This window comes from Bos javanicus, chromosome 16, assembly GCF_032452875.1.
Source record: "Bos javanicus breed banteng chromosome 16, ARS-OSU_banteng_1.0, whole genome shotgun sequence".
NCBI lineage: Eukaryota > Metazoa > Chordata > Mammalia > Artiodactyla > Bovidae > Bos > Bos javanicus.
In genome coordinates this window covers 77,197,126-77,223,100 of record NC_083883.1, presented here as the reverse complement: position 1 = coordinate 77,223,100, position 25,975 = coordinate 77,197,126, and the positions used below count along the sequence as shown (strand labels likewise).

At 41.1% G+C, this 25,975-nt stretch overlaps 1 protein-coding gene across 6 annotated transcripts in view; it reads left to right on the top strand.

Moving 5' to 3' along the window:
- The window catches only part of DENND1B (DENN domain containing 1B), a 268,899-nt gene extending 257,588 nt beyond the window's left edge, over positions 1 to 11,311 (top strand). For 4 of the 6 annotated variants that reach the window (XM_061383692.1, XM_061383690.1, XM_061383693.1 and 1 more), the window contains 3 exons: positions 2,153 to 2,250; positions 3,389 to 3,605; positions 5,221 to 11,311. In XM_061383692.1, coding sequence (XP_061239676.1) covers positions 2,153 to 2,250; positions 3,389 to 3,605; positions 5,221 to 5,715 — 810 coding nt within the window. In that variant the 3' untranslated portion in view covers positions 5,716 to 11,311. The remainder of the gene's footprint in view (positions 1 to 2,152; positions 2,251 to 3,388; positions 3,606 to 5,220) is intronic. The other 2 variants (XM_061383688.1, XM_061383691.1) reach the window with 1 other exon arrangement.
- Positions 11,312 to 25,975: the final 14,664 nt, after the last annotated feature.

The following is a 25,975-nucleotide window of genomic DNA, read 5'->3' as shown; positions in this document are numbered from 1 at the left end:
CTCCCTGTGCTACACAGTGGGTCCTTATCACACCTGTCTCATGTAATTACGGAGCGTTGAATAGAGCTCCCGTGCTACACAGTGGGTCCTTATTACACCTGTCTCATGTGTAGTGGTGTGTGTTTCATCCCCAGCCTCCCAGTTTATCCCTCCGCCCTCTTCCCCACCCCCTATAACCATGTTTGTTTTCTACATACCTGACTATTTCTGTTTTGTAAATAAATCTGTCGGTACCATTTTTTTAGATTCCGCATACAAGTGACATCATGATACTTGTCTTTCTCTGACTGACTTTACTCAGTATGACCCTGTGTCTTTTGATTGGAGCATTTAGGCTGTTCATGTTTAAACTGCGTATTGATAGGTATGTACTTATTACCATGTTGTTGACTGTGGTTGTTTCTGTAGTCCTTCTCTGATTCAAACATACAGAAGTAAAGAGAAGCTTATAAGAATGCCAGGTACCTTTCATACAGCTTCAACAACGGTCAGCTCGCAGACAGTCTTCTTTCTGCGCCGGCCTTTTGCGCTGTCCCCACCTCTGGATTAATCTGACGTGAATGCCCAGCAGCACGTAATCTAACCTGTAGGTGTTTTAAGATGAACCTGAAAAAGGTCACTATTTCAAAAGCATGGTTATGGCGTAGTGTAAAAATGGGACAGATCTGAACAGCAAGAAGAGTAATAACTGTGACGGTTGGAGCCAAACCAAATATGTACAAATGATAATTTTTAAAGACCCCCTCATGGCTCACCTTTGCAGACTGTTACAACTTGAGCTCAGCACTAAACATTGTTGCATATGAGGAAAGAAGGGATTACCCTGTTTTCCTAGGGCACGGTGTATTTCAGAATAGACAAATAGTTAATAGGACAAAGTTTTTATAGAATCCCAGCAAGCAAATATAGAGGCGCCGCTTTTGAAAAGTATAACTATTGGATGCTAAACCCATCAAGTAAAAGACTGGTCACATGTGTAGTGGGTGCTCCGGGCCACCTACCCTGAAACCACTCGTCAGTCTTGGTGGCACCCGGGTCAGCCACTGTGTGCCTCCTGCCATGATGTGCTGAGAAACACGTACCAATGTCCATGGGCATGCCTGCCAGAAACAGAGGAAGACTCAGAAATGGAAGGCAGCCAAGCTTCCGGATGCAATTGCCAGCTTACAGGAAATAAGGGCACAATGACACAGTCAAGGTCCCAGAAGACACGGGGGCAGAGGAGATAGAAGGGGTCGTCCTCTGAGACGAGAGGCATCTCAGCCAAATACGGTGCTTACCTTGTTGAGATTCCGGCCCAAATAAACTCACTAAAATGTATTTGGAGTAATAAGGGAATGTGAGATATTAAATAATTATTAGTAACTATGGTAATGCTAAAAAATATCTTTTAAGATACATAGTGACGTATTTACAGATGAAACGATGGGTTTTCCTGGACTTGATTCAAAACCTTGCTCTTCAGAGTGTGACCACCAGACCCAACAGCACCAACCTCACCGAAGAGTTAGAGATGCACAAACTCAGAACCTCCGTCTTTACCATCTCCGAGAGACTCAGACACACACTCGGGATTGAGCACTGCTGTAAAATACTGGGCATGAGGGAGAGTGGGGTAGGGGATAAAAGAAACAATCATTATAGAAAGTGGAGGCCGAGTGCTTGGTGGAGCGACTGTAAATCAAGGCTTCCCAAACCAGGCCCTGACGGACTGGACAGAGGTGTTGACACACTCAGCCCAGGGACTTTGTTGATCGGTTTGAGGTGCAAGAAAGCATTCAGATCAATATTGCCTGGTATCCTCCAGGTTACTAGGTAATATTCAAAAGCCCTGAATGCGTATGTCTTTAAGAAGTATTCCTTATCATGAGAAAGAAAAAGTGAAGTCGCTCAGTCGTGTTCGACTCTTTGCGACCCCATGGACTATAGCCCTCCAGGCTCCTCCATCCATGGGATTTTCCAGGCCAGAGTACTGGAGCGGGTAGCCTTTCCCTTCTCCAGGGGATCTTCCCGACCCAGGGATCAAACCTGGGTCTCCTGCATTGCAGGCACACACTTTACCATCTGAGCCACCCTTCCTTACCATATCAAGTATCAAAATGCTGTTTAAAGTTTCTGGGAGTATTTAAAGTATCTTCACTCCTCACGCCAGTGTGTTGACTCCTCTCTGCAGTCACGACTCAGGCCTCTGAAGAGCCTGGACGGAGCCCTAGATGCTGACGATGAGGAAGACGCCGAGAGAGCCAGCAAGTAAGTTGTGGGTTGCATGTTCTGTTCAGCCAAAGCCCTAGGTTGCAAGAGATATTTCAGACCACGTGCACGTCTGGAGAAAAGGTTCTGCTCCCCACGGTCTCATCTTCAGCAGGAGGATCCAGGGCTAGTGGGAGGTTCACAGGAGACGAATCTTGAGATGGGAAAGCAAGATAGGCCTGAAATAACCTGGAAGCAGTGATGTCTGCAGAAATACCCAGGGGAGTGTTCAAGGGCAAACAGAAGCCCACGCCTCCCCTCTGACTGAAGAGGAGGGGCAGGTGAACATCAGGACAGTGGAAGGAGTTAATTGAAACAAACCAGATCTGGGGGAGGGGCGGCAGGACCTCAGTCCATGGTATCAGAAGAGGAAAATTTCATGAAAGTGGTAAAAACTAATAAAAAATAAGGGAAATAATAGTACTGTGTGTTGAACTTTTAAAACAATGTTAAGTAAGCTATTTGGGGATGATAGAATCAATTTTCCCCCCATTAAGTATATCTTTATTTACATAAAGGAATGTGCATTCTCCAAAACAAGTGAATAAATAAAGGAAAACCATCCGAAAGTACTGAAAATGAACTCAGAATGTAGAAAGTCCCAGGCGTTCAGTCTGATATTTCTAAGGCTGTCGCCCCCACACTCCCCAGAATCAGACTGTGAAAAGCCCTGCTTGTGCTTCCAGATGGGTAGGGAGCCATAAACTGCTGTTTGTTCTCAGTGCACACACTCAAGGTTTCCAGTGTTTGAATTGCTATGTATATCACTATGAGAAAATTTTGGCTATCAACCATGAGAAGTTGCAAAATAAGATCTTTAGGTTTATTGAAATGTTGTAGGAGTTTTCTTTTGGTGACAGAAGAACAGCCTCCTACTTTAAAGTATTTATTTAATCGACCACGCTAGGTTTTAGTTCTGCAGAAGGAAATGGCAGCCCACTCCAGTGTTCTTGCCTGAAGAATCCCAGGGATGGAGGAGCCTGGTGGGTTGCCGTCTATGGGGTTGCATGGAGTCGGACACAACTGAAGCGACTTAGCAGTCACTATAAAGAGTTTGGCCATGAACCAGTTACTCACTTTACTGTCCCTCCACAGAAGTATCACGTTGGTTTTAAGCACATGTCCTGTTTTTCTCCAGGTTGTCCTCTGAAGATGGAGAAGAAGCTTCTGCTTACTTCTACGAAAGTGACGACTCATTTGAAACAAGAGCAAAGGCTCCTTCCCCGGGTGAGATGGACTTGCTGGGTGAGATTCTGGACACGCTGAGCACGCACAGCTCGGACCAGGGGAAGCTGGCAGTGGCCAAGAGCCTGGACTTCTTCAGATCAATGGACGAGATAGACTACAAGCCCACGGTGAGTCCGTTTCCAGCCTGTAACATTAAATGAACACTTTCTCACCTCACTGTGTTGTCCGATGTGAAGGTAAGTGTCAAAACTCCAAAAATATCGTAAGAGTTAATCATTAAGACATGATTTCTATAACAAAAATCCAATCAAATGCTAGTGTTTCTCATCATTAACAAATTATTTTGTCAAGCAGTATTATTTCCCTACAACCTAATTTTATAGTTGTCTTTCTCTGGAACTTTCAAATGTGAAATGTTCCCATGTTTTTCCTGTATTTTTTGGCTGTTGACAACATTTTAGTAAGGGTATGAATTCAAGTAATGTTTCACTGTGTTGCTTCAGAAATGCCTAAGACTTTAAACAGATTGAACTGGATTCTTTAAAAACACAACAGAGAGAGAGAGAAGTAATTTCTACCCTGTTCTGACTGTAATAATTCCAGAACTTGGCATTGATTATATAAGAGTTGGCTTGTTCTCTGAGTTATCTGGTAGGATTTTTTTGCAAATCCTTTCTGTTTCTCAGCTTTTCTGTAGTGTAATGACAGAGGTTGTGCACATCTGAGATGCATGATTTGATGTTTGCCCACACACTGCAAAGTACTGGCCACAGGCAAGCTAATTAGCCTCCCTTACTTCACAGAGTTCACTTTTCTTTCCTCTTCTTTGAAGCCAAAGTAGTTGAGACCTGCCTTCTTTCCAGTTCGGTCCGCATGCTAGGTCCCTGAGCTTCGCCACCCTCGTGACTGAGCCCTGGCCTTCCTGCACCTCCCCTCCCCACCTGGGGACCACCCCTCCCATTCTGCTCTCTACACATACGAGCTTGACTGGATTCCCCAGAGAAGTGAGATCATGCAGTATTTGTGTCCTGACTTACTTCACTTAGTGCAGGGCCCGTCACTCAGTCATGTCCAACTCTTTGTGACCCCATGGGCTATAGCCCACCAGGCTCCTCTGTCTGTGGGATTCTCCAGGCAGGAATACTGGAGTGGGTGGCCATTCCCTTCTGCAGGGGATCTTCCTGACCCAGGGATCATACCCGGGTCTCCTGCATTGTGAAGGAGAATTCTTTACTATCTGAGCCACTAGCAGCATCCATATTATCCCAAATGGCAGGATTTCCCCTTTTTTAAAAAGGTGAGTGATAATCACAGCACATTTTCTTTATCCATTCACCTGTGAGTGACGTTTAGCTGTTCCCGCAGCTTCCCTATACTGTGAACAGTGCTGCAGTGAACACGTGGACACACACCCGAAGTAGCGGTACTGCGTCTTGCTGCAGCACGTCATAGTTCTGTTTTTAATTTCTTGAGGCCCGTCCATGCCGATGTCCAAAGTGGCTGCATCAGTGTACACTCCCACCCTCTTCTCCACATCCTCGCCGACACTCACCATGCGGGCTGAACTCTGCAGGCGACAGTTGCACGTGCCCGTCTCACGCCGTGCCTGTCTTTGGAGCCCTGGGCCCTGGGCGGTGTTCTGAACCCACCGTCGCGGCTGCGTCTCCTTGGGGCGGGACTTCGAGTTCCAAGCCTGGCAAGAGAAAGATTTCAGAATGGGAAGGAATATTACTGAAGTAACGTGCCTTCCGTTTCTTCTAAATGTGTCGTTTCTCCTCTTAGAACAAATCCAACGCACCCAGCGAGAGCAACCTGGCCCTGCTGTGCAGCGGCTCCGGGGACCAGGCTGGGTGGCACCGGGGCCAGGACGACAGCGCCCTGCTCGGCCGGCAGTTGCCTCCCTCGCCCAGGAAGCGGCTGTCCTCCAGCGCGGGCACCGACCCTCTGTTCATCCTGGAGGAGGAGGCAGGCGAGCGACCCCTCGGCGCAGGGAGCCAGCCCCCGGCGCCAGGGCAGCCGGGCCCCCTTCCGGGCGCTGGAGCGCCCCCTACGGGGAGGAAGGAAATGCTAAGCCCGACTGTGGAAGACCCGCCGGAGCCGGGCCTGGGGCGGCGCCTGTCCACGTGTGTTCCCTGGGAGAAAGAAGGGAAAGAAGCTCCAGAGACCGCAGAGGGGTCTGGGCTGCTTCAGGAGGTGGTGTCCTTGTGTCACATCACGTCTGCTTTCCAACAAGACCTGCACATCTCAGGAGGGAGGGCGAGCGGAAACCAAGCTTAGTCAGTGAACGAAGTGCCTGTTGCAGGCACCCAGCCTTCCACGGAGACATTCAGGAGCCCACCACCCCGTGTCGTAAACAAGGAGTGGTCGGAAAGGCGACTCTTGCTGCTGTCTGAAGTTGTTTTTCATTTGGGACACTTACTGTCCGCGCTTTCGTCTCATGCTATGTCGATGATCCATTGATTTTTTAAACGTAAAGCTAATTCTCCTCTTGTGCTCTTCAGTCAGGTACGAGTTTGTATGTATGTATGTTGCAAGTATATATTGAACATCCGATTTCCCAGTGTTCGGTGCTTAACGCCACTTATTTAAATTAAGTATGCATCTAACCCGCACACATAACCAGGAGCTACTGTACTAAGCTGGTTGAGCATGACCTGGCCAAGATATCAAAACCTATCAGAACTAGCTTGAAACTGTTGACCCACTAATTGCCTTAATCTTAAGCCTATATTAAGCATACTTAACCTAATTTATGGGATTCCATGTAAATTCTGAAAGATAAGTTATGTGTTCTGCAGAGCAATAATGCCTTTTTCAATTCATCAAATCAAGGACAGAATTCATTTTTTCAAAGTTTAAAAGCTCTCTGGTGGACACTGCAGCCATGTTTTCCAAAAAGTATAAAGGTATACACATTTACCTGCCACTGAGTGAGATCCATGAAGTGCTGAATTACAATGAGAAAGTAATGACTGCTGTTTACAAACGACACTTTAAATTTCTTCACAGCCTCTCTTTGCCTTCGCTAACTAGGAGTCACCCCAGAAAGCCAGATGAAACAAAGGGTCCTAGTTGAAAAATGTTCTTGTCTGTTTTTCCCCTAATAATTCTCTATCAGAATGCTTCATGACATCTCAGACTTACCGCTAAAATGACTGACTTTGTATTTTGCAAGTTGTAGATCTGCAGGCCCCACGCGGAGCCAGGGTAGCGTCCCCGCGTCTCTCCGCTCAGCACGTCCGCGGCGTTTAAGGTCCTGTATCCGTGCAGTACGTCTTCACAGTTCCTAAGCCGTGCTTCACGCAGATTTCCTTGGTTCTCCCCTCACATCCCGTTTCCGTCCCGGGATCCCGCCCGGGCCCACCTTACCCATGGCTGTCATACCTCCTCAGGCTCCTCTTGGATGTGACCGTCTCTAGACCCTCCTGGTCTTTGACGACCTGGGTGGTTCCGAGGAGGACAGGGCGGGTCTGCTGTCGGCGCGCCGCTGCTAGACCTGTCCAGCGTTTTTGCTGTGGTCGCGCTGGGGCCGTGGGTCCCGGGGAGGGGCTCACAACAGAAGAGTGCCGTCTCCGTCACCCCAGCCTGCCCCTGGGGCTTGCGAACGTTGCTGCTGGCCGGGGTCAGCCGGCTGAGGAAGCGCTGGTCGGGCTCCTCCCGGGAAAGCCGCGCCTTCCGTCCGGTCCTCCTGCCATCTCCTGGAGGAGACACCACGCACGGCCTCCCTGGGGTGGGGCTTGTGCTTCCGGTCTGATGCATGGTATCCACACACATTACTTGGAATTCTTCTGCATGGGACGTGGTCTCTCCTCCCTCAAATTCACTGTCACACTGGGAAGTTCTGAGGAGGATTCCTGCATTGATTATTCCTATGAGTCTAGCCAGTCATGAAGCAATCAGGAAAAAAACAAGTGATGTTGTGGTTCCTTGGTTGCTCGCTTGTTCAGTACATGTACTCTGTGCATCCCCAGTCATGATTGTTTTCTTAATTTATCATTTTAGGAAAGGTTTGACAAGCCAGTCAAGAACTCCCGTCAAAAACTCTGCTCTAGAATATTTACTGAAATAAGAATTTAATTTTCAGTCAAGATCCTGGAAGAGGCTTTGTTAAAAATATTTAAGATACTTATTCAGATCAGTCTTTAAATAATTTGAGAAAAATGACCAAGGTTTTCTTTTTTAAAGTCGATTCCAAAATCTAAATGGATATACTTTGGGAGGACAGTTATTCATTCATGTATATGAAGGAAGACAGATCTTGTTTTCCTTATAAGGATGAACTCTAAGTATTAAGGGGAAAAGTCTGTGATCCTTTTTTTAACACAAAAGTAAGATTCAAGGTTTTTGTTAAATTTTGCCTTTATATACTCATTACAAAATTCCATTTTATTTAAGTATATAAAAAAGTCCATTTATCAGAAGAGCTATTTTAAATGAGAAGGAAAAACTGTAACTATGGTTGTCAATCTGCTGGGCAGATATTCTTCATAATTTTTGAAAAGAATGTAAAATAGTCCTTGACTACGAATATTGGAATGAGGCATTTTTTCCTTTAGAATTCTCCATTTGGAGAATGGGATCACTGTGAGTGTAGCCTTGATAGAATCTGGGTTTTAGTCCCACTTACCCACTAAGCTTCAGAGCCTCAGAAATGTGAGTTCTTCTGTCTTAGTCACCTCCCCGGGTGTTTCACCACGGTGTATGGTGAGGACAGTCACCCACCGACAAATCACATTTGTGTTAAGGTATTTTAAGCTGGACTTGTGCCTTATTTTAACATACAGAATCAGCTCTGATAGTCCACGTTAAAAACAAAAACTCAGCAAGTATTCCTATTTCAAACTGTTAACATTTTGAGTATTCAAAGTCTGCTCTGAGACTAGACTTGCCTGTATCACGGTGGCTGTATGGAGAATGAAGGGACATTCAGGTGAGTTCTGAAATAACTGTTATCTCTTTCCTATGTTCATATTTTCTATTATAACCAGACAATATTTTCTATTATGTGTAAACTCCCCTGCTGTTTGAATTTTTCTCCCCCGAAGGAGCAACACCTGTCCTATGCAGAACTGTACAAACGACTCCGACCTTTGGTTCTGGGGCCTGTCTTTATGCAGCCTCTAGACAGTCACCATGCTCCCCAAACCCACTCTATCTTTTACCCTAGAGGTACTGCATCCATGGTATTTCAGAGGATAGCAGAGTCCCATGTGAATTTAGGAACTCTTGGTTCATTAAGTGTCGTTAAGTGGTATATTTTAATGGCTACCTACTTTAGCATATTTTAGAAAGGCACCAAAATATAGCATGACTATTTCTCTGATTAAAAATAACTCATTTGTTTAAGAAATGTTTATCAACTCTTGGTACTGTTCATAGGCAAGGTACAGTAACAGTGGACATAAGGAAAGAAAAGAATTGGCCTAGTGCCTGCTGTGCAGGAGCTAGTTAAAAGGAAAAGGAATTGTGAATCTCTGTTAATAATAACAATGATGTTAATATATTTTGCTTAGGAATTATTCAGCCAAGATTCTGTCACGAAAAAAAAAAAAGCCTTTTAAAGCTGCTTAAACTAAAACATGCTCTAAGTACAGAACCACTGTACCATCTTTCTCTGCTGTTACACGACGTGCAAGAACGCTGCTGTCTAGGAGACCTGCTCTTAAAGGACAGACTCAGAGGCTCTGAGAAGCCGGGTGTTCTCGTCCAGCTGGCTGTCCAGCACCCTCTGCTCCCTTGTACCCAGGCAGCGAGGCTTGGTGCTGAACGCGGCCCCTCGGGACCACCCGGGACCAGTCTCCACTCTGTTCAGGATGAACTGAGCATGTGGACGCCTGTCGACGGCAAGGAGTTCTGCTCTCTTTACCCTGATAACAGCATTCTCTGCAAACACTTCCCCTGCACCCCACACACTCGAAAGCTGTCTGTGACAGTGCTGCTGTGGAGTCTGTGCTTGTATCTAACAGACGAGACCCAGGAATGCTAATGAATTCATTGTTTCTGAAGTAAGGTGAAGAGGGAAAAAAAACTGTGACTGTTGTCATAATTAGTAGATCTTCCTTCTTTTTCTAGAATATCTGGATTTTCAGGAAAAGATTATTTTCACGAAAAAATTTTCTAATGTGAATTCCATTTTGTTTCACATACAAGATCTTGATTCTGGCTGGATAGCTGTAGATCAGAACATAAAGGATGTAAAATGAACCCCAAACCTAATTCCCCCAAAGCATTTCTTCATATAGGAGATGGTTTTTTAAAAACTCTGTCAGCACTGATGTCCTTCCTCTGTCTAGCCCAGGAATTTGTTAGTATCTGTTTCTTAAATCTTGTTTAAGAGGCAGAGTTCTTTTGAGCAAATCAGTCAATGTTTTGATTTGGTCAAGATAGGGAATTATGTGTATTTAGAAAGAAGCATATTTTATCTTGAAAATAATATAGGATTTTGTGCAATATTTTTTTTCTTGCATAATTTAGTTCATATAAATATGCACATCTGCTTTTCAAGCAGATGCCTTAAGGTCATGTTTTTCAGTATTTGTGTAGAATTGTATGTAGCAATGTTCCAGGTGATTTTAGGGGGAAAAAAAAAACTTTTTACTGTTGGCAGGAAAAATGTTTTTATTTAAAATAATTATGAATATTGCATTATTGTATCATAACTAACTGCCTCAGCAACAATGAATATGCAATAAGAGAATCCTGAACCTTAGATTAGTATTGACAGTAGTGTTACTTTGAAAGAAATGTATATAGTGCAAAACGCTGATTCTTCATTTGTACGTTTCACACATGCTCAGTTCTGTACCATGTAAATTGAGATGGCATTTGTACGGTGATGACGAACCATTATGTCGACTGTAATATTCTTTGTGATGCATCTCTGGTAAGATTTATAAAGGGCATTGCCAATACTTTTTGACTGTCTGTAAATTAAGTTAATTTTTGTATAATGTACAGTTTGTTTAACCTTAGAGCTTCTATAGATTTCTACTTTTTATTATACTTGAATGAGGCAGAAAAGCACTGTGGAAAATCTGTAGCTCTGGATGTGACTTGCAAACATACCAAAAAACCAGAATAAGGTACTGAACTGAACAGCAAACTTAAGCAGACGCTTTCTATCCAGAAAGCTATGTTTTTCAAACCAGACTTAAATGAAGTAATTTCAACTATAGCAGTCTTTTATCATAAAAGATTGCTAAGTCACAAATGATTACCTCTTTGATACGAGAAACCTCTGAGCCTCTTTGTCTCTGTGTTACTCCATGTCTCAGAAGAGAGCCCTGCTGAGGTACGTTGACACCTCTGCCCTTTGCTATATTACATAACTTCCAGGACAAAATTTGACTCTGCATCCTGGGTTCACTGTGTGTGTCGAGTCACCATCCTTCAGATGGTCTAGTTTCCACGTGGTTACTCTGAGAACCACTGAATAATCATATACCAAAAATGAGATTTCTTGAATCTGTTCCAATTTAGTACTTAGAGCAAACAAATGTGAACTGCATGACATCTACATTTTAAAATGCATGAAGCTTTTTACACAAAAGGTACATGTGAGGTTAAAAACTGAACTTTTCCAAAGCTTATTTCTCTTGCTTTAAACGAATAACTGTCTGGAAGGACTGAAACGCTTGAGCCTTGTTTAGATGTGATGACGTACCTGAACACACCTGCCCATCATCGAGACCTCGCATCCTTGAGGCTACAGGATAAATCATCTCTGACACTGACTACTGTCGGGAGGACGCTGTATGTAAAAGTATTGTTTGGGGGATTTAAAAATGTATGCAAAAGTCAATATTGGATGAACAACACATTACCATGAAGTGCCCAACAATGCAGGTTGAAAATAAAGTTGGTCATAATCAAACCCGCCCGGGGGTGACTCTTCTGTAATGACTGGCCAGCTCTCCCATCAGAGTTCCCAGTGAACTGTCACAAGGACCCCTGGCCCTTCATCTCAGAGCCTTAGGACTGCTGCGGTGTAAACTCAGGTCTAAGCCCTTCTGGCAGGCCTGCTGGGGAGGGAGGCATCCAGTGTCTCATGTCTGGGCAGCCAACTTCATGAGGCTCATAAATGACAGAAGAGGTACGTCAGTGTCAGTAAGGTCAGCAGAACAGGGCTAGCAGCCAAGCCAGACCAGGACTTACTGACCTTCATGGAAAAGCCGCGGATGGATAGATAAGAGATAGAGGGTTGTCAACAGCGCTCCCCAGCCTGGGAAGGTGTGCTGATTTCCAGGGGCTCTTGGGCCCACCTAGAGCAAAAGTCAAACTTGAATTAAGCATAAAGTTTCCCTTGGGTGCAGAATTTCTGGGAATGATATGCTGAACTTTGCATAGAAGCAAAGGTCTTCCCTTGAGAAGAGAGAGAGTATCCTTCAAATCCTAAGATATAGCTAACTTTGATGGATTTTTAATTTTTAAAACTGTGCCTGCTACCATCACAGAGTTGATCTCAGTACCTTTCTCAGTGTCTTGAGAAAAATGATGCAATTTTAATTTTACAGATGCAGACACAGAAACCTGGCTGGATTTTCCTTGTGTGAAAATGAGAGTGTTCTTTTTGGAGTATTATTTTGCTGTGAGTGAGAATCTCCTTGCCTAGAAGTGACAATGAATTATAGAACACACAAAACTTTACACATTTATGGAAAATACAGTATTAATAGGGTAAAAATTAAATAGTGTACTATGGAAGGTTTCTGGGTGAATTAAGACCTTCCCCAAGTTCTGCCATTGGTGTGGTCCTGTCACCTGATTTCCCTGAATATTCCTCTATTTAAAATAGACGTCTGTCCTTAGAATGAATGTATAACGTCAAGAAACCTTTGTGTACATTGCAGCTGCCACATACAGTCAGCCCTCTGTATCTATGCGTCCCCACAGGTCCAACCAACCCAGACTGAAAATACTAATTCAAGAAAGTTCCAAAAAGCAAAACTTAAATGTTTCTCCAGACTGAAAATACTAATTCAAGAAAGTTCCAAAAAGCAAAACTTAAATGTTTCTCCCACTGGCAACCATTTACATGGCACTTACACTGAATCAGGTCTTTCAGGAAATCTAGAGACTATTTAAAGTACACGGGGGATGTGCATAGGTCATACGGGACTAACCACATCATTTCACATGAGGGACTTGAGAATCCTTGGATCTGGCAAGAGACAGGGTAATCCTAAGACCAACCCTTGCCCTCAGCCCCTGTGGTCCCAAAGGACAGCTGCAATTTGAGAGACAGAAAATATGCCTAAGTGTCTGATTTCATTTGAACGGATGGGTGTTCAGAACATAAAACCATAAGCCAGAACTAGAAACATCTTACATTTTATAGAATCCCGTGGCTCTTGAACCTACCTCTTCAGTAGAACCAGCAATGCAGTTTACAAAAGGATGGAAAAAATAAACCTAGACGGTGCTCCTAGGGTTTCTGGAGTAGATGCTGTGATCAGTCCTTTGTAGACAGGAAGAAACTGAGGAACCGAGGAGGCAAGTGGTGCCCTCCGTGTCGCATAGCAACAGGCGGCCTGGCTGGGATGGGAGCCTGACAGGGATCCAGCTTCACGCTGCGAGGCAGGAACACAGGATGGAAATTAAGGTGGCGTGCCTAACACACATTCTCTCCTGTGAATATTAAGGCTTCTTGACAAAGTGCACTGGGGAAGTTTTTGAGTACCCGATACCTTTTTGGAAGATGGTATTAATTGCCCCTCTGCCTCCCCAGCTGGATTAATTCAATCTCCACGCATCTTCGTTGTGTGCACACGTGTTCTCTCTGGCTGCTTTCCCTCCCTTTCTCCCCTTCCTTCCCTTGGTTTTGTTCACACCTCTGTGGGCAATGGATGAGCCCCGCCTGTCTATGCATGGTAACTCAGGGAACACCTGCTGGTGGAGTGATGCTGAGGACAAGGGAAGCCACATCATGGGTTTTTTCTTTTTTACCGTGGAGCCCGTTACTGACATGCAGGGGTTTTGAGAACACCTAAATGTCCTTGTCGGAATCTCCACATGTTTATCTACTACTTCAACATTTTTGCTCATGTTCAAGAACCAGCCTTCAAGACAAACTTCTTACTCTTCAGTATTCTAACTTTAAAATCAAACCTACTTTAAAAAATGATGACTGTTCCATATTCATGGTGTTTGTTTGTAGTAACACCATTTAAACACCACAGCAACAATGTTTTTCAAATTTACAAATTACTTTTTATAATTGCAGTTTCTAATTTGAGGACTCAGACTGAGATATCAAAATACATTGATGGTATTCACTTGGTATTTTATCCAGTTTCCTCCAAAATATAAACTTAAATAATTTTAATTGAGCTGAGTTTTCAGAGATTTGATAAATGTCTGAATTGGATACAACCCATTAGGCAAAAATCTCAATTTGTGAAACAGATGTTAGGAAGAAGTTCTCTGTTTTATATTACAGACTTCCTCCATTAGGGATAAGCTTAATGGAAAACTGTTAGAAAACTATTTGAATTTCTAAGAAAAGGATGAGTGATTGACGCTTGAAACTTGTCTTAAAAAAAAAAAAAACTACAGCAAATTAAAATTATTTCTCATCAATAATAATTATATTTAACAGTGTGGTGACCATACACATACAGGAAAAGAACATACTGTATGAAAATGAAGGAACACTATTCTTGGAGGTGGTTGTGGAGGATTAATACTGATTTTTTAACCATATCTGTAAGGTGAATGAAAGGTTCCTGGGCATTTTGATTTCAAGATTATGAAAGGATTTTCAAGTTTCTTTGCTTACACTCATATATGCTTTAGGTAAATCTGTTGAAAATTAAAATACTGATATCAAGGTTGCCAGGAAAAATATCAACAACCTCAGATACACAGATGAAACCACCCTAATGACAGACAATAAAGAGGAACTAAAGAGCCTCTTGGTGAGTGTGAAGGAGGAGAGTGAAAAAACTGGCTTGACACTCAACATTCAAAAAACTAAGATCATGACGTCAAGTCCCATCACTTCATGGCAAATAGATGAGGGAAAGTGGAAGCAGTGACAGATAAAGATCAGAGCAAAATAAATGAAAAAGAAATTAAACAATGGCAAAAATCAATAAAAGTAAAAGCTGGTATTTAGAGAAGATAAAATTGATAACACTTTAGTGAGACAAATCAAGAAAAAAAGGGAGAAGACTCAAATCAATAAACTAGAAGTGAAAAAGAATGTAACAGACACACAAAGGATCATAACAGACTACTATGAGCAACTATATGCCAATAAAATGGACAACCTGGAAGAAATGGACCATTTCTTAGAACAGTACAATCCTCCAAAACTGAACCAAGAAGCAGCAGAAAACATGAGTAGGCCTATCACATGTACTGAAATCAAAACTGATTAAAAAATCTTCCAACATGCAAAAGTCCAGGGCCAAATGGCTTCACAGGCAAATTCTATCAAACATTTATAGAAGACCTAACACCTATCCTTCTCAAACAATTTCAAAAACTAGCAGAGGGAAGAAAACTCCCAAATTCATTCTAGGAGGCCACACAAAATTTTAAAAATTATGGACCAATTCACAGATGAACATAGATGCAAAAATCCACAACAAAATACCAGCAAACATTGTGGCAAAAGGGCAGGTGATGAACTCAGGAGAAAGAAACAAGAAGGTGTGTGTCTGAGTCCTGGAACACTCAGAAATGATGGAGAAGTTTTGAGGCTACTGTAAGAATAAGACTGAAAACCAGAGGCAGGTGGCTTAAGTCCAAAACCTGAGAACACCAGAGAACTCCTGACTCCAGGGAACATTAATTGATAAGACCTCATCAAAAGCCTCTATACCTACACTGAAACCAAGCACCACCGAAGAGCCAGCAAGTTCCAGAGCAAGACATACCACGCAAATTCTCCAGCAACACAGAACATAGCCCTGAGCTTCAATATACAGGTTGCCCAAAGTCACACCAAACCCACTGACATCTCAGAACTCACTACTGGACACTTCATTGCACTCCAGAGAGAAGAAATCCAGCTCCACCCACCAGAACACCGACACAAGCTTCCCTAACCAGGAAACCTTGACAAGCCACCCATCCAACCCCACCCACAGCGAGGAACTTCCACAATAAAGAGGAAAGACAAACTGCCAGAATATGGAAAGGCCAGCCCAAACTCAGCAATATAAACAAGATGAAAAGGCACAGAAATACTCAGCAGGTAAAGGAACAGGATAAATGCCCACCAAACCAAACCAAAGAGGAAGAGATAGGGAATCTACCTGATAAAGAGTTCAGAATAATGATAGTGAAAATGATCCAAAATCTTGAAATCAAAATGGAATCACAGATAAATAGCCTGGAGACAAGGATTGAGAAGATGCAAGAAATGTCTAACAAGGACCCAGAAGAAATAAAAAAGTCAATATATAATTAATAATGCAATAAATGAGATAAAAAACACTCTGAAGGGAACCACCAGTAGAATAACAGATAAGAAGATAACAGAAGATAGGATAAGTGAGGTAGAAGATAAAATGGTAGAAATAAATGAAGCAGAGACAAAAAAAGAAAAAAGAATTAAAAGAAATGAGGACAGCCTCAGAGACCTCTGGGTCAATGTTAAATGCCCCAACATTCAAGTCATAGGAGTCCCAGAAGAAGAAGACAAAAAGAAAGGCCATGAGAAAATACCTGAGGAAATAATAGTTGAAAACTTCCCTAAAATGGGGAAGGAAATAGTCACCCAAGTCCAAGAAACCCAGGGAGTCCCAAACAGGATAAACCCAAGGTGAAATACCCCAAAACACATATTAATCAAATTAACAAAGATCAAACACAACAAATATTAAAAGCAGCAAGGGAAAAACAACAAATAACACATAAGGGGATTCCCATAAGGATAACAGCTGATCTTTCAATAGAAACTCTTCAGGCCAGAAGGGAATGGCAGGACATACTTGAAGTGATGAAAGAGAAAAACCTACAACCCAGATTACTGTACCCAGCAAGGATCTCATTCAAATATGAAGGAGAAATCAAAAGCTTTACAGACTAGCAAAAGCTGAGAGAATTCGGCACCACCAAACCAGCTCTCCAACAAATACTAAAGGATCTTCTCTAGACAGGAAACACAGAAAGGGTGTATAAACTCGAACCCAAAACAACAAAGTAAATGGCAACAGGATCATACTTATCAAAAATTACCTTAAATGTAAATGGGTTGAATGCCCCAACCAAAAAACAAAGACTGCAGAATGGATACAAAAACAAGACCTATATATGTTGTCTACAAGAGACCCACCTCAAAACAAGGGACACATATAGACTGAAAGTGAAGGGCTGGAAAAAGGTATTCCATGCAAATAGAGACCAAAAGAAAGCAGGAATAGCAACTCATATCAGATAAAATAGACTTTAAAATAAAGGCTGTGAAGAGAGACAAAGAAGGACACTACATAATGATCAAAGGATCAATCCAAGAAGAAGATATAACAATTATAAATATGTATGCACCCAACATAGGAGCACCGCAATATGTAAGACAAATGCTAACAAGTATGAAAGGGGAAATTAACAATAACACAATAATAGTGGGAGACTTTAATACCCCACTCACACCTATGGATAGATCAACTAAACAGAAAATTAACAAAGAAACACAAACTTCAAATGATACAATCGTCCAGTTAGACCTAATTGATATCTATAGGACATTTCAACCCAAAACAATGAATTTCACCTTTTTCTCAAGTGCACACAGAACCTTCTCCAGGATAGATCATATCCTGGGCCATAAATCTAGCCTTGGTAAATTCAAAAAAATTGAAATAATTCCAAGCATCTTTTCTGACCACAATGCAGTAAGATTAGATGTCAATTACAGGAGAAAAACTATTAAAAATTCCAACATATGGAGGCTGAACAACACGCTGCTGAATAACCAACAAATCACAGGAGAAATCAAAACAGAAATCAAAAGATGCATAGAAATGAATGAAAATGAAAACACAACAACCCAAAACCTATGGGACACTGTAAAAGCAGTGCTAAGGGGAAAGTTCATAGCAATGCGGCCTTATCTCAAGAAACAAGAAAAAAAGTCTTAAAAAAAGTCAAATAAATAACCTAACTCTACACCTAAAGCAACTAGAAAAGGAAGAAATGAAGAATACCAGAGTTAGTAGAAGGAAATAAATCTTAAAAATTAGGGCAGAAATAAATGCAAAAGAAACAAAAGAGACCATAGCAAAAATCAACAAAGCTAAAAGCTGGTTCTTTGAGACGGTAAATAAAATTGACAAACTATTAGCCAGACTCATCAAGAAACAAAGGGAGAAGAATCAAATCAACAAAATTAGAAATGAAAATGGAGAAAACACAACAGATAACACAGAAATTCAAAGGATCATAGGAGACTACTATCAGCAACTATATGCCAATAAAAAGGACAACTTGGAAGAAATAGACAAATTCTTAGAAAAGTACAACTTTCCAAAACTGAACCAGGAAGAAATAGAAACTCTTAACAGACCCATCACAAGCACGGAAATTGAAACTGTAATCAAAAATCTTCCAGCAAACAAAAGCCCAGGTCCAGATGGCTTCACAGCTGAATTCTACCAAAAATTTAGAGAAGAGCTAACAACTATCCTACTCAAACTCTCCCAGAAAATTGCAGAGGAAGGTACACTTCCAAACTCATTCTATGAGGCCACCATCACCTTAATACCAAAACCAGACAAAGATGCCACAAAAAAAGAAAACTACAGGCCAATATCACTGATGAACATAGATGCAAAAATCCTTAACAAAATTCTAGCAAACAGAATCCAACAACATATTAAAAAGATCATACATCATGACTAAGTGGCTTTATCCCAGGGATGCAAGGATTCTTCAATATCCGCAAATCCATCAACGTAATACACCACATTAACAAATTGAAAGATAAAAACCATATGATTATCTCAATAGATGCAGAGAAAGCCTTCGACAAAATTCAACATCCATTTATGATAACTCTCCAGAAAGCAGGAATAGAAGGAACATACCTCAACATAATAAAAGCTATATATGACAAACCCACAGCAAACATTATCCTCAATGGTGAAAAATTGAAATCAATCCCCCTAAAGTCAGGAACAAGACAAGGGTGCCCACTCGCACTACTACCATTCAACATAGTTTTGGAAGTTTTGCCCACAGCAATCAGAGAGAAAAAGAAATAAAAGGAATCCAGATTGGAAAAGAAGAAGTAAAACTCCCACTGCAGATGACATGATCTTCTACATAGAAACCCTAAAGATTCCACCAGAAAATTACTAGAGATAATCAATGAATATAGTAAAGTTGCAGGATGTAAAATTAATACACAGAAATCCCTTGCTTTCGTATACACTAACAATGAGAAAACAGAAAGAGAAGCAAACAATTCCATTCACCATTGCAACAAAAAGAATAAAATACTTAGGAATATATCTACTTAAAGAAACAAAAGACGTATATATATATATAGAAAACTATAAAACACTGATGAAAGAAATCAAAGAGGAGACATATAGATGGAGAAATATACCATGTTCATGGATGGGAAGAATCAAAATAGTGAAAATGAGTATACTACCCAAAGCAATCTATAGATTCAATGCAATCCCTATCAAGCTACCAACAGTATTCTTCACAGAACTAGAACAAATAATTTCACAATTTGTATGGAAATACAAAAAACCTCAAATAGCCAAAGCAATCTTGAGAAAGAAGAATGGAACTAGAGGAATCAACCTGCCTGACATCAGGCTCTACTACAAAGCCACAGTCATCAAGACAGTATGGTACTGGCACAAAGACAGAAATATAAATTAATGGAACAGTACTGGCACAAAGACAGAAATATAAATTAATGGAACAGAACAGAAAGCCCAGAGATAAATCCATGCACCTACGGACACCTTATCTTTGACAAAGGAGGCAAGAATATACAATGGAGAAAAGACAATCTCTTTAACAAGTGGTGCTGGGAAAACTGGTCACCCACTTGTAAAAGAATGAAACTAGAGCACTTTCTAACACCATACACAAAAATAAAATGGATTATATATCTAAACGTAAGACCAGAAACTATAAAACTCCTAGAGGAAAACATAGGTGAAACACCCTCCGACATAATTCACAGCAGGATCCTCTATGATCCACCTCCCAGACCCACCTCCCAGAGTATTGGAAATAAAAGCAAAAATAAACAAATGGGACCTAATTAAACTTAAAAGCTTTTGCACAATGAAGGAAACTATAAGCAAGGTGAAAAAACAGCCTTCAGAATGGGAGAAAATAGCAGCAAACAAAGCAACTGAGAAAGAATTAATCTCAAAAATATACAAGCAACTCCTGCAGCTCAAATCCAGAAAAATAAACAACACAATCAAAAAATGGGCCAAAGAACTAAACAGACATTTCTCCAAAGAAGACATACAGATGGCTAACAAACACATGAAAAGATGCTCAGCATCACTCATTATCAGAGAAATGCAAATCCAAACCACAATGAGGTACCATCTCACAACAGTCAGAATGGCTGCTATCCAGAAGTCTACAAGCAATAAATGCTGGACAGGGTGTGGAGAAAAGGGAACCCTCTCCCATTGTTGGTGGGAATGCAAACTAGTACAGCAACTGTGGAGAAGACTGTGGAGATTCCTTTAAAAACTGGAAATAGAACTGCCATATGACCCAGCAATCCCACTGCTGGGCATACACACTGAGGAAACACATGAAAGAGACATGTGTACCCCAATGTTCATCGCAGCACTGTTTATAATAGCCAGGACATGGAAGCAACCTAGATGTCCATCAGCAGACGAATGGATAAAGAAAGCTGTGGTACATATACACAATAGAGTATTACTCAGCCATTAAAAAGAATACATTTGAATCAGTTCTAATGAGGTGGATGAAACCGGAGCCTATTATACAGAGTGAAGTAAGCCAGAAAGAAAAACACCAATACAGTATACTAACGCATATATATGGACCAGAAACTATAACAGAAACAATAACCCTGTATGCGAGACAGCAAAAGAGACATAGATGTATAGAACAGTCTTTTGGACTCTCTGGGAGAGGGCAATGGTGGGATGATTTGAGAGAATGGCATTGAAACATGTATATTATCATATGTGAAATGGACCACCAGTCCAGGTTTGACACATGAGACAGGGTGCTCGGGGCTGGTGCACTGGGATGACCCAGAGGGATGGGATGGGGAGGGAGGTGGGAGGGGGGTTCAGGATGGGGAACACATGTACACCCGTGGCAGATCCATGTCAATGTATGGCAAAACCACCACAATATTGTAAAGTAATTAGCCTACAATTAAAATAAATAAATTTATATTAAAAAAATACCAGCAAACAGAATCGAACGTTAATACATTAAAAGAATCAGACACCATGATCAAGTGGAGTTTATCCCAGGGATTCTTCAATAAATGCCTATCAGTGTGATACACCATATTTACAAATTGAAAAATAAAAAACATATAATCTCATAGATACAGAAAAAGCTTTTGACACAAATCAATACCTATGTATGAAAAGAACTCTCCAGAGAGTAGGCAAAGAGGGAACCTACCTCAACATAAGAGAGGCCATATGCGACAAACACATAGCAAACATTATTCTCGATAGTGAAAAACTGAACGCGTTTCCTCTAAGATCAAGAACAAGACAATGCTGCCCACTCTTTGCCACTGTTATTCAACATAGTATTGGGAGTCCTAGCCACAGCAATCAGAAGGAAAAAAAAAGAGGAATCCTGACTGGAAAAGAAGAAGTAAAACTGTCACTGTGCAGATGACATGATATTGTACATAGATCCTGCCAGAAAACTACTAGAGCTCGTCAATGATTTTGCAAAGCTGCAGGATGCAAAGTTAAAGCACAGAAATCCCTTGCCTTCCTATACACTAACAACAAAAAATCAGAAAGAGAAAAAGGAAAAAAATGCCTTTACCACTGCAACAAAAATAATAAAATACCTGGGAATAAACCTACTTGAGGAGACAAAAGACCTGTATTTAGAAAACTAGAGGCACTGCTGAGAGAAGTCAGAGACAAATAAGAAAAGAGACCATGTTCTTGGATCAGAAGAATCAATATTGTGAAAATGACTAAACTACCCACAAACAATCTACAGATTAGTGTAGTCTCTTACCAAATTCTAATGACATTTTTCACAAAATTACAACAAAAAATTTTTACAATTTGTATAGAATCACACACACACACACACACACACACACACACACACACAAATGAATAGCCAAAGCAATCTTGAGAAAGAAAAATGGAGCTGGAGGAATAAACTTTTCTGACTTCACACTACAAAGCTTCAGTAATCAAGATAATATCATACTGAAACAAAAACAGAAATATCATTCAATGGAACAAGGAAAAAAGCACCCCCCCAAAATCCACACACCTATGGGCCCCTACTCTTTGACAAAGGAGGAATAGACAATGGAGAAGAGAGAGCCTCTTCAATGAGTAGCACTGGGAACACAGGATAACCACATGTGAAAAAATGAAATTAGAACATACTCTTAACATCATACACAAAGATGAACTAAAAAAATGGGTTGTAGACCTAAATGAAAGTCCAGAAACTGTAAAACTCTTAGAGGAAAACATAGAACACTCTTTGACATGAATCACCACAAGATCCTCCTTGACCCACCTCCTAGAGTTATGGAAACAAAACCTAAAATAAACAAATGGGACCTAATTAAACTTAAAAGCTTTTGCGCAGCAAAGTAAACTATAAACAAGATGGAAAGACAACCCTCAGAATGGGAAATATAATTGCAAACAACTGAAAAAGGATTAGTATCCAAAATACGCAAGTAGCTCGTGCAGCTCAGTATCAGAAAAACAACCTAATCAAGAAAAAGGCAAAGACCTAAACTGACATTTCTCCTAAGACGACATACAAATGGCCAAACACATGAAAGTATGTTCCACATCACTCATTATGCAGAGAAATAAAAACCAAAACTGCAGTGAGGTATCACATCACACTGGTTGGAATGGCCACCATCAAAAAATCTACAAACAATAAATGTGTAGAGGGTGTGGAGAAAAGTTTACATTCCCTGTTGTAGGGAACATAAACTGATACAACCACTATGGAGCACAGTATGAAGATTCCTTAAAAAGACAAGGAATAAAACTACGATATTACTCAGCAATCCCACGGCTGGACATATATTCTGAGAAAACAATAATTCAAGAAGACCCATGTACCCCAATGTTCATTGCAGCTCTATTTACCGGCAGGACACAGAAGCAATCTCAATGTCTATGGACAGACTGAATGGATAAAGTAGTTGTGGTACATATATACAATGGAATATTCAGTTCAGTTCAGTTCAGTCACTCAGTCGTGTCCGACTCTTTGCGACCCCATGAATCGCAGCACACCAGGCCTCCCTGTCCATTACCAACTCCCAGAGTTCACTAAGACTCACGTCCAGCGAGTCGGTGATGCCATCCAGCCATCTCATCCTCTGTCGTCCCCTTCTCCTCCTGCCCCCAATCTCTCCCAGCATCAGAGTCTTTTCCAATGAGTCAACTCTTCGCCTGAGGTGGCCTAAGTACTGGAGTTTAAGCTTTAGCATCAGTCCTTCCAAAGAAATCCCAGGGCTGATCTCCTTTAGGATGGACCGGTTGGATCTCCTTGCAGTCCAAGGGACTCTCAAGAGTCTTCTCCAACACCACAGTTCAAAAGCATCAATTCTTCAGCACTCAGCCTTCTTCACAGTCCAACTCTCACATCCATACATGACCACAGGAAGAAGCATAGCCTTGACTAGATGAACCTTTGTTGGCAAAGTAATGTCTCTGCTTTTGAATACGCCATCTAGGTTGGTCATAACTTTTCTTCCAAGGAGTAAGCGTCTTTTAATTCCATGGCTGCAGTCACCATCTGCAGTGATTTTGGAGCCCCCAAAAATAAAGTCTGACACTGTTTCCACTGTCTCCCCATCTATTTCCCATGAAGTGGTGGGACCGGATGCCATGATCTTCGTTTTCTGAATGTTGAGTTTTAAGCCAACTTCTTCACTCTCCTCTCTCACCTTCATCAAGAGGCTTTTGAGTTCCTCTTCACTTTCTGCCATAAGGGTGGTGTCATCTGCACATCTGACTCAGCCAGAAAAAGGAACAAAGCTGGGTCGTTTGTCGCGATGTGAATAAAGCCGAAGTGTCGTACACAGTGAAGTCAGAAAGAGAAAGTCGGATGTCGTACACGAACGCACGTGTTTATGGGATCTAGAAGAATGGTATTGCTGAGCCTATGTGCAGGAAGGAATGGAGACACAGACGTAGAGACTGGACTTGTGTTCACAGCGGGGAAAGAAAGAGGGCGAGGCAAACAGAGCAACACTGACATATACACACTGCAGTGTCTAAAACAGAGAACTAGTGGGAGACAGCTCGACTTTGCGGCCTGCGACCTAGAAGGATGGGACTGGGTGGGGGCGTGAGAGGGTGGCTGCAGACAGAGGGGCTATTTCTATGCTTAAAGCTGATTCTGATTGTCCTGCAGAAACCAGCCCAACATTGTAAGGTAATGAGAATTCAATTAATTGACAAAAGGAAAGAAATCATAAAAATCAGAGCAGAAATAAATGAAACAGAAGAAAAAGTTAAAAATACCAATAAAATAAAAGTTGGCTCTTTGAGAAAATAAAATTGATAAACCTTTAGCCAGACTCGAAATAAAATTGGATAGGACTAAAATTAATAAAATTAGAAAAAAGAGAAATCACAAATGATGCTGTAGATCTAAGGATCATAAGAGATCCTTATATGCCTTATATGCCAATGAAATGGACAACCTGGAAGAAATGAAACAGGAAGTATTAGAAAATATAAACAGATTACAATCACAAGTAATGAAACTGAAACAGTAATTAAAAATCTTCCAGCAGAAGTCCAGGACCTCATGGCTTGACAAGCAAATTCTAGCAAACATTTATGTTAGACCTAACACCTTTCCTTCTCAAAGCTCTTTCAAAGAATTGTATAGGGAGGGACAGACTAAATTCACTCTATGATATCACCATTGTAGAGTGAAACCAAAACCACACCAAGATATAACAAAATAAAGAAAGTAAAGGCCAATATCACCGATGAACACAGATGAGAAAATAAAATCCTCATAACAGAGTAGCAAACAGAATTCAAAACACATTAAAAGGATCATATACTGTGATCAAATGGAATTTATTCCAGGGATACAAGGATTCTCCAATATATGCAGATCAACTAATGCGATACACCATGTTAATAAATTAAAAAATAAAAGCCATACGATCATCTCAATAGATGCAGAAGAAGCTTTTGATAAAATTCCAGACCCACTTATGGTAAAAACTGTCCAGAAAGTGGGCATAGAGGAAACACATCTCAATATAGTAAGGCCATATATAACAAACGTATAGCAAACATCATTCTCAATGGTGAAAAACTGAAAGCATTTCTCCAAATATCAGGAATAAGACAAGGGTGTCCATTCTGACCACTCTTATTCAATGTAGTTCTGGTAGTTCTAGGCCAGCAATCAAGGAAGAAAAATAAATAAAAGAAAAACAAACTGAAAAAGAAGCAAAACTGTCAGAGTTTGCAAATGACATATTACTATACATAGAAAATCCTCAAGATGCCACCAGAGGAGCTTCCCTGGTGGTTCAGGAGTAAAGAATCCACCTGCCAATGCAGGACACAGGTTTGATCCCTTGTCTGGGAGGATCCCACGTGCCGTGGAGCAACGAAGCACGTGCTCCACAATACGACAGAGCCTGGGAGCCACAAATACCAGCCCGTGCGCTGCAGCTGCTGAGCTCGTGTGCCCTAAAGCCATGCTCCACAGTAAGAGATACCACTGCAGAGCAACAAAGGTAGCCACCACTTGCCACAGCCAGAGAGAAGCACGCACAGCAACAAAGACCCAACACAGCCCAAAATACACAAATTCTTTTAGAAACAAGTTTTTGAGGTTAATTTGTGCTTTTATTTGCCAATATAATCAACTACAGTGGACTGCAAACTTTTTTGATTAAAAAATACATTTTATATCACAATATAACACACACATATATAATATGTATACATATATAAAAGCAAAATAAAGTTTTACCAAAAACCCTGAGTGCTATTTTTTTGGAGACCTTTATTTTTAAAAAACCGAAACACAAGAAACAATAATCTTAAAAACAGATGCCACCAGAAATCTACTGGACTTAATCAATGAATTTGGTAAAATTTCAGTATATAAAATTAATGCATGAAAATCTTTTGTATTTCTATACTAACAATAAAAAAAGTAAACAAATTAGGAAAACAGTCCCACTTACCATTGGAAGGAAAAGTATAAAATAACTAGAAATAAGCCTACCTAAGGAGGCAAAGTTTTAAGCTAGCTTAAAACTCAACATTCAGAAAACTAAGATCATGGCATCCAGTCCCATTACTTCATGGCAAACAGATGGGGAAACAAT